A 10,006-nucleotide genomic window follows, 5' to 3' on the forward strand; every position below is an offset into this window, starting at 1 on the left:
TGATAGGACGAGAGGAAATGGCCTCAAGGCCAAGGGAGGCCAAGGGAGGTTTAGAGTGCACATTAGGAAAAATATCTTTACTGAAAGAGTGGTCAAGCCTTGGAACAGGCTGCCCAGGGGAGTGATTGAGGCACCATCCCTGGAAGTATTTAAAAGACGTGTAGATGAGGCGCTTAGGGACATGGTTTAGTGGGCATGGTGGTGTTGAGTTGATGGTTGGACTCGATCTTAGAGGTCTTTTCCAACCTTAATGATTCTATGATTCTATGATTATTTCAAGGCTGATTGCTCTTTCATTGTTTGAAACGATATGTTTCAAGGACATTGGGTTTTGGGGTGCAATAGGATAACACAAAGATAAAATTAAGCCAGAATGTGTCTTAACTAGCCCTCTAGAAGTTGTAGTTAACGCCACACAAGAAAGGAAGCAGCTTTGATGTTGATCAGCTATTACCTTGTTCTGTGCTGTCATTTCCAGCACATAAACAAATAGATACTAGTTGTGCAAAAAAGTGGACACACAAGTTTAGTGGAGCCCATTAAACCCTAGTGTCCCCATCTCCTATGAAGAAAAGGCCCCAAGCAGCCTCAGACAACTTTGCAGTTATTTAAGCAGATGTTGGACTAGATAATTTCCAGACATCCCTGCCATCCTAAAACATTCTATGATAATGGAAACGAGAAGTAGAAATCAGAAGTTCACTGAAATATTTCCACAGATGAAAGCCTTTCCTTAGGAAGGACATCAGTGCTTACAATCCAGAACATCTCCTTGTCTGAGCTTTGTCTCCTCAAGAAGACACACCAGTTTACTAGTTAAACCCATACAAAAGGTATGTGGGTCCCCTTACTTCATTTGAAATCAAGTTTAAATAGATCAGAAAAGGGTCAAAACTAAGCTAAAATAAATCAATCTCTTAAGTGAAAATAAGAAATAAAAATCTCTTAAGTGATTTCTGCTCTTTTAATTAGAAAAATTTGTAAACTTACTGTAAGTAATCTTGCAGAACATTTAGACATACCTTAAGTATCTATGCACAGACATCTTCAGAAGACTCAAGATTTCCTTAAGGATTATTACAGGTTTAGAAAGCATTGCAGATCTTTTAAATTTTGAGGTAGTTTTTCCATTCACAGATTTTACTCATACAACAGATCGATTTGTGTTAAACGTTCATGTTTTGATATACCTTCAGCAGGTAAAAATTATACATGACTTCAGAATCCGAACTTCTGCAAAAATTTTATGTTGCTCTTTATTTATCTGAGATAGAAATCAAAACAGCTGGACTGCAAGCTTCCTACATTTCCCCAGTTTAATAAAATAAAAATAAATAAATAATTCAGGAAACAACTATTCTAACCACTGAAAGGAGCACTTTGCAATAGTGCTGTGGCAGTGCACGCTTATTACATTTTCCCTTTGAAAGGTACAACCCCAAAAATACTCTAATTATGGCCTGCTCTCAGACCTGCAAAAACTGGTTCTACTAGTCAGAGGACTAAACCTCAACTTACCCATGGCCTGCATATCTTCTTTTTGCTTCTGGAACCTTGTCTTTTCCCTTGCTACTTTACTTTTGTTTCCTTGGGTATTTTGTTTAGCAGTAATCTCATCCTCCTGATAGAGAATTCAGAGGGGGAGTGGAAAAGAAGAACATAATATCTACAGTGAAACGACCAGCAACAGATATTCCAAATTTTTCAACAGTTCTTTAATACAAGAATAAAACCAGGCTGTAAGAGTTTCCCACAAACACACTTAAGTAGTCAGAGATCCCACCTAATAGTTGGGACAGAGGACCCAAAACTTTTCCTTCCAGCTTTCTTTTTAAATGAAGTAGTTTAGAGCACTAAGCTTCGCTGTGTTTAAATACAGGCAAGTGACATACTGTGTCTGAGGGCAAATGACATAATTGTATCTAAGAGTACAAACTAAAGTTTTTTAGCAAATTATTTATTAATCATTCCCAGAAGGGACAAGTACTCTATGCACCTTCACAACACACTGAAAAGCTAGTTTCTTGGTGGGATCACAGAAATAAGAAAGATAAAAATAAGAAGATAACATATCAAGTATGGTCCCTTTTACCAGCTTAACTATAAAGCAATCTACTTTAACAGTAATTATGTAATATATCCCAATTTGTCCTCAAAGAAAAAAAGCACAACATCAACCTTGCGTTCCAACTGTTCTGAAAGTTCAGAGAAAATGGAGGAACTTAAAGACTACGCTGATGTGTCTTCATCTGGAATTAAAAATGTTATTACTTACAAGACTAGTAGATGCCCTCTTTGGAGGTCTCCCTCGCCGTCTGCTTGCAGGACTGAAGATAAATGTGGGTGGGTCATCAGGAAAGAAGTAGGAAAAATTTTGTTCTGCTAGATTATATTTTGCAATTGATGTTGCCTTAGTAAGAAAGATGAAAACAAGATATTCGTTGTGAAATTCTTACCTTTTCATAAATATAAGCTAATTAATGAATCACTAATTCACAAAAAAAAAGGACAATAAAAGTAACTAGATTCACAACTGGTTAGCTTAGGATAAGAAATAAAACTCTGAAATAATATAACTGTAGAGTTAATCCACCAAGTGGACGTAAGCAGCACACATTTGAAAGTAGAATTTGGCCTCATTTGGTAAGATTTTATTTCTTCAGATGTGTTTTAGCAAACACAGCTGGACACAGTCTTCCTAGCAAGTTACTGAAATGTGTTGAGAATGACTTTTGACAGAGAAAGCCGGAAAAATCAATTTACTGAAGAATCACATAATTCTCTAGCATACTTAAACATTCCTGGAAGCGGAGAAAATTTATGACTTCTCTCATTCTGAATTGTCAAAGTTTCTTTTCAAGTCTGCTTTCTCAATCTGGTGACTTCAGGGGGTCTGTCCTTATCAAGTGATACAGATGAGGATACAAAGGAGACATTCCAAATCGGACATGTTCGCGTAACTGCTGAAACGCAAGGCAATCAGCAAGGGAACAAAGAGACACTCCACAAAAAGCCCAAACAAAGAGAAGATGACAAATGCACACATATACAGAATATAACAATTTTCCTGAGGCACCAGAAAGCATCGCTAATAGATCACTAGACCCAGCACACTGTATCACATCAAGGACAACATGATCACAAACAAGCCCCAGGAAGGGAGTGGTTTATCCCTTTCAGCTCTATTTTCTTCTATTTCCATTTCTTTAAAAAAGACAGACTTTAAAGTTACAAACTTATTTAGAAACTAGTTGCCGTTGTTATTTTCCACAACTTTCAGAGGCAAGACTCTCATTGATGCTCTCATCTCAGAGCTTTCCTGTGCAGAACGAGCAGTTACACAGCTGCATGAGGATTCCTCTTAAACGCACACACAAAATACAAGATGTAATAAATGAACATGCTACTTTCAAAAACAAAAAAAACAACAAAAAAAACACCCAAACAAAAAAAACCCACAAACAAAAAAAACCCACACAAACAAACAACCAACCAGATGAAGATAAGAAGGATTTCAGGGTCAAGGCTGCAATAATATGCAGTGAAAGAGTCCAGGATCTCCTACGGCATAGCAAGCAAGGCAAGGAAAATCGCTGCCTATTTGGTAAGCGCGGAAAAAGCTGCTCAATTCCTTGAACACAAGGAAACAGAAATTCTCAGAGTCATCCTGTACCGACCAAGATGTGAACTTTAGTCTGAACTTGTATTAACTATCACCCTACATCTCCACATAAGATGACAAAGATATGCATCTTAACATCTTCAACATCTAAGGCCTCATCAAAAGCCCATTCCAGCCACCTGAACTCTTCAGTACTTCTGTTTCTCTGAAGAACTGGAGACTGAATTCAATCCACAATAAAATATTTTCCAGCTAAAAGCATTACAACAGAATAATATTAGCTTGCTGTACCAAAACAGAAATAGTTAATTTTTATTTGACTCAAAAATACCAGCTGCATACCTTGAAGAATGAAAACAACTCAAGTGTCAGACTAAGCAAAAATATATAATGTTTTAATAAATAACATTTTTCTAGATAAAAGCACCCATTTTTATTTTGGGGACTTTTCTAAACTGGTAGCTAAAGAAGAAATTAGAAAATTAAATTCTGCTTCACGTACAGAAAAACTACCATCTTGTATACAAGCAAAAGTTAACAAAAATCTGTTTTTGCAGAAAAAGTTGCAGTATTCATCCTTTTATTTTGAAAAAGTCAAATACTAACTCAATATATTATACTTACAAAAAGCTAAACTTGATGTAGTTTAAAAAAAGAAGCTCTGAGCAGCTAGTGGAGAAGAGCAAAAAAAAAGACTGAGTAGGGTCAATATTCTATCCCACAAATTATTCCTTCTTATTTACCTTAGTTTTAATGACTCCATCATGTGGTTCACAGTGTTGTTTCAGAAAAAGTTTAAGTCTATCACGAGAAAAGAGATGTTTCCTCCGGCTGTATTAGGAAAGAAAAGTAGCATTTATCAACTAACATCTTCAATTATTTTTTAAGTACAGCTGACAATATGTGCAAGAACACATGTAACAGATCATATGATTGACCTTTTTCTCATTCTCGTAATTATACATTACACCCTTACTAATGTAACTAACAGCCCTTCTTTGCAACCCCAATTCAATTAAAAATTTCCTTATGAACAGAACAAAACCCAAGTAATACTTAAACAGTTTTTTAGGCATCTGTAATTTTTGTTTTGAAGATGCTGGTATGTCCTCTTTTATAGACACATACAGGCGAACTCCACAGCCCGTTCATCCCCGCTAGATCCTCCAAACATTCTTTTCTATCACAGCAGCTTTTAAAATTCCCAAATAAAACTAAAGTCCGATTGTGTTCACCCCCCTCTGAAACAAACAAACAAGGCCAGCAGGAAAGCAGCATTCACATCTCTCAAAAGGGGAGGCAAGGCACAGAAGCCAACAAGCGAGAGGAGTGAATTCACACACCGCTTGGTCAGGCTGTGGCACTCCTCACTACAGGATAGTGTGTGCTCTGAAAGCTTCCTGGCATCCCAGGGAACCCGCAGTACTTCATGGGAAGGAGAAAACCAACTACACAGGAGTAGTTAATGAAAAAACTAATCTTGATTCATGCTGGAACTAAATGACTTGAAACCACTGAAGTTTTTTTTCCCAAAGTATCCAGTTCATAAAGTTTTGATGAACAACCTACTCTAAAAAAATGTTTTAACTAAATAACATAATTTTGTCTTGAATTTAAGAAGCAAAAACTTTTTGCAGCTTTCTATTTTAAAGCAGTTTGATTGCCAATGTCGGCTCCAACATTTCAAACCAGTAATACTACCACACAGAGAGAGCTCACAATACCAATAGTTCATCAATATCATAGCATAGGGTTCTCAAATTTTTTTTCACCTACTCCATCAGTCATAGCAGTAGGCACAGGTATCAGAACTAACAGCTGGTCTCATCTGTGTGCCAACAAAAGCACAGAGACTTTTAACGAGTAGGTATCGGTGTTAATACTAGTAAAGCTTGGAACCCTTGCTACAGAAAGCCCGTGAAAGACAGTGTTTTGTTCCAGTGGCTCTAATTAGTAGTTCTAACGTATTATTTTAAAATGCAATTTTATATCGAAAACATCTTACAGTGACTTACACAACTCACACAGTTATAAAGTACAATTTTAACTTTCATATACTAATTTTTACCTTAGTTGAGATGCCTTAACGATAACAGCTTCATATAGTTCTTTTTTAATTGGCTGGACTTTGTATTTGAACAAAAAAGGATCAATTATGGCTTTCTTCTCCCTAAAAATATTTTTAAAAATTTAAAAAAATTAAAACGTTAACTACAATCACAAAATATCAGTCTAATATTATACACGTTTAATATATTTATACACATACACAATGGACCTCTTGAAAATACCCAGCCATATTTAATACAGGCTGTAACTTCCACTGGTACCAAAGAGGACCTATTCACTTCTGCCAACTTTTCTGCCATTAGATTTAGATCAGCATCAAAGCCAGTTCCTGCAAGGAACAGGAAAAGGGATCAGGGATGTTGGTTTTCTTAGCGGGGAGATGGGACATGAGAAGGGAAAAACAAAGAGGGAGACAAGAAATGATACATCCCTATCCCTCAGAAAATCATCTCCTTAATACTCTCAGTACTTGTGATGGCAACAGGAAGGCAGGAAAAAGGAGAAAAAGATGATGAGGAAGGAGTCCAAAAGACAAAGTTAAATAAAATGTATAAAAATAGTAGCCACAGAGCTACGGATTGCATCTCAAAATGAGTAAAAGACAGGTAGAATATTTTTCTGAAATACCAATTCAAAAAAAACCACCCTCACCAACAACATTCTGAAAATAACAGGAATCATAAGGCAATGCATCTACACTTCAAAATAAATGCTTACCAAGTTACATGTTTTTTTTCCCCGAAGCGTACTTCCCTTTTACAGCTATCAGCTACCGAGAACTAGATGTTTTCCCCCATGGAAAATATTTCTTCAGTTTTAACATAACAGTAACTGTTTTCTTACACCTCTTCCTAGGATAATAACCACCCAGGTCTGGTGTGCTACCAAAACAAAACTCACTCCCTTAAAAAAACAAAGACAGGGTTTTTGCCATAGACAATATACTTTAAATAGCATGGTACATTTATGGACAGACTTCATGAACAGAGTTAAACTACTGAGATTTTCTTTAAATAATGTTGCATTTTGCTATTAAGCAACAGAACTAGCTTCTCCTAGGGTGGCAATTTGTAATCAAAAGTTGTATTGCTTTATCAGGAAGAGTTCAACCGTCATCTAATTTCATCAGTAAGGGAAGGTGAAGAAGTTATGTGGATGAACTAGGAGATTTACAGCTATGCATTTCATCATCATTGTCGGTCCTCCTGGCATTTACAAAATGCTTGAAGGTGGAGTCTGTGACAAAACAAAATCAATCAATATAGCACTTGCTATTCTTTACCCCTTTGAAGAACACGCACAAGATGTAGTGAACTGTACTTTGCAAGGTTGTTGAATATGAAATTGGCTCCAATTCTTATTTTTTCCCCACTAACTCTGTGAAATAGAAGTCCAAACATTCAGATGCCTAATAATAAATACATTAATTCATACAAATGAAGTGTAAAAGAAATAGTACTTATCCACAGTTAGTGTCATTTTAGATGAGAATAACTTGCAAATTTCTGGAGAAAAATAATTTACGATGATTAAATGATCAACATAGATAAAAACAAATGAAGGGACAGAAGAGAAGATTTAGACTTGGAAAGAGCAACACGTCTACTGGACCTACAGATAAGCACAATGATATACACTGTCTGCCTTGCAAGATGCTGTCCAAGTTCAAGTCTCAATTTGACTCACCAATTGACCAACTCCAATTTAAGAAAAATAATTTAAAAACCCACCCAGCTAGTCATCATAGCAAAACAGAGATAAACTGTGTAAACAAAGTAAGTCTGGCAAGACTGGCAAGATTTTAACATCTCTGCCTATAATTTTAAGTTTGTTAAAAGAGGCTTCATATTTTGGTCATACCATGACTTGGTCTTCCATGATCATCTTCAGTCTCAAGGTAGGAAAGCTAAAGTAATGAAGGCTGTTGCTAGGAATTTCTGGATAGTATCAAATACAGGCTTGTTCCCCCACCATACACCCCTGCGTTTCCAGTCCTTTAGTCTAACAAGCTGAAGAAGGACCCAAACAGATAATGTTCAGATACAAAATAAAAAGCATCAGAGTGCCAACGTTATACCGAAAGTATATAAACTTATTTATACATTTGGAATAGATTTTCAGCTCCGATACTGTCTGTAATCAAAAGCAGGGCCCAAAGAATAATCGAATGGCTAACTCTAGTATCGTTAACCTTTACTTTTTAGTTTGAGTAAATCCTTCTCTCACCTTCACTGGATCATATATAATAGCCCCAACCTAATTTCCAAACACACTAAGTTTTTTCTGCTTAGTTTCTGAGTTTCCAATGATTATCCTAAAAAGTTAACATATTCCTGAAATCCTCCTCCATAAATCCAAATTTAAAGTCAAAATTTTGCTTAGTGCAGAAGAGGAAGAAAAAGGTCATTCAGTACACATAGAAAGTGTTAAAAATTACATAGATTATTTAGTCGCTTTGGCATAAAAGTTATAATATTATTTTTGTTATCTTTTACTTCATAAAGCATTATATAAAACACATAAGAGTTAGCAAAGGTTAGACCCATTTCGCAGCAGAGATTGCCTACAGCAAGTCTTCACAAGACAGCTCTGACAGACTACCAGATCCAAAGGAAAGAATAACAGAGTATCTCGTAACTTAGTAGGTGAAAGCTGGAACTGACTCACCCATATTGTACTAGTTTCTACTGCACTCAAGTAAACATGCCTAGTACCTGGCACAGTCTTGCATTTTTTGAATGAGGTTATTCTGAACCACTGACAGATAGTAATCTCATCAGCCCTTCAATTACTTTGGCACGGTGACCACATGACCTGGACATAAATTTCTGCTTACAGTCCTGCTGTATTATATTCAGACAGCATGGTCTTAAGGTAGCTTTACCAAGAAACTTCCGAGACCTTGTCCTTCTGAGTTACCTTGTCCAGGACAGGACTATCTATATTATCTGGTCTGAGTCTTGCTGGAACTACCTGTATCTTGCGATATTAAAAGAACTAGAAAAATTGCACAGAAAATTACTGAGGGTTAGAGGATCAGGAATGCATCTAAAATGAATGCTGTCCTCCTTTTCCAAAGAGAGGCAGTGGCTTTTCTTCTTCTCTTTAAGTAAAGTCTGGGAATGGGAAAAGCTCCCTTGAAGAGAGTGCTTGCTAAAGAACACAATCACTTAAGGTCTCCTTACGCTCCAGTGCAAGCCTTACACAGAGGTAATCTGTCAGTATATTGATCCTGATAGAAAAGCTGGCCTCTGCACACCTTTGCTGCTGCCAAGCTACTTTGTATCGACCAAACTTCCCACTTGGAACTGCAAATATTTTCTGGAATCTGACTAAAACTTCAACATGGAAATACAGCAACCTGAAGACTGGTAACAGCATACTGGTTACACCGTTCTAGGGACAAGCCAACAACACTTTGCAACAAAATCCTGACTTTGAACCTTCCAATGAAGATTTTAAGCTGCCTTTGATCCAGTACTTCAGTCTTTCCTTACAATACAAAGTAGACTAAGACCTACCATCATTATTACTAGATTCAGGGGATGGAGGGATGAGAGAGGAAGAAAGGAAAGAGGAAAGGTAAGAATTAAAGATGAGGAAAGATTTGTTCTACTGAGACATTGTATAGCTTTAATGACAAGCACTTTTTGAAATATCCTGTTCATAATTTCTTCTCCAAATAGAGGCAGAAAACTAGGTTGAAGGTGGTAAAAAATCTGGATGGTAAGGTTCCACTGGCATTATTTCCAAAAACTTTGTTACCTCTGCTTGCATCGCAAAATTTGCAGAAACAGTTAACCCTTCCCCAAAAGAAAGATGATACTTCACTTCAAATTGAATAAACACCCAAATTTACTGCCACGAACCAGCCAGCAAGCCAAGAAGAAATTTTTCTTCTAGTATTTCTGATGTGGTTGATGGTTCACATTACTCATAGTCCCAGCAGAAGGAATGCCATGAATTAAGTTGCAGCTAGTATTGTATATATTTGGCAGTACAAGCCCCTCAATCTCCAGTCTGCTGCTGAGTGCTAAAGCAAATGCAAGAGTTCAACCTTACCCCTAATGTCTAGCAGTTTAAGGTATGAACACTGCTGTTCTGTGATGATCACTATCCTACAGTACCAGAGGGTCCCAGAGCACAGCATCAACAGTTTAAGATCTAAGAAGATTGCTACCTTTTGCTTTGCAACCCAGGCCTTACAAGGCAGCTTGTTTTTCTGAAGGAGTGCAGGAGTGAGAGCGTCCTGGCCTCTTTCTCCCTGTACAACCTCAGCTTTTACTGCAGAACACAATAAAAAAGGTCAGCAGG

The 10,006-nt window shown here is 36.9% G+C and overlaps 1 protein-coding gene across 1 annotated transcript in view; it reads right to left on the reverse strand.

Moving 5' to 3' along the window:
- Positions 1 to 1,518: 1,518 nt before the first annotated feature.
- The window catches only part of LOC104080397 (bromodomain adjacent to zinc finger domain protein 1A-like), a gene marked incomplete at its 3' end in the record, with an annotated part of 23,236 nt that continues 14,748 nt past the window's right edge, over positions 1,519 to 10,006 (reverse strand). The window contains exons 4-6 of the mRNA XM_009582774.1: positions 4,366 to 4,453; positions 2,276 to 2,410; positions 1,519 to 1,621 (exon numbers count right to left, since the gene is read on the reverse strand). Coding sequence (XP_009581069.1) covers positions 1,519 to 1,621; positions 2,276 to 2,410; positions 4,366 to 4,453 — 326 coding nt within the window. The remainder of the gene's footprint in view (positions 1,622 to 2,275; positions 2,411 to 4,365; positions 4,454 to 10,006) is intronic.

The sequence above is a fragment of the Fulmarus glacialis genome, unplaced genomic scaffold (assembly GCF_000690835.1).
Source record: "Fulmarus glacialis isolate BGI_N327 unplaced genomic scaffold, ASM69083v1 scaffold9588, whole genome shotgun sequence".
Taxonomy (NCBI): Eukaryota; Metazoa; Chordata; class Aves; order Procellariiformes; family Procellariidae; genus Fulmarus; species Fulmarus glacialis.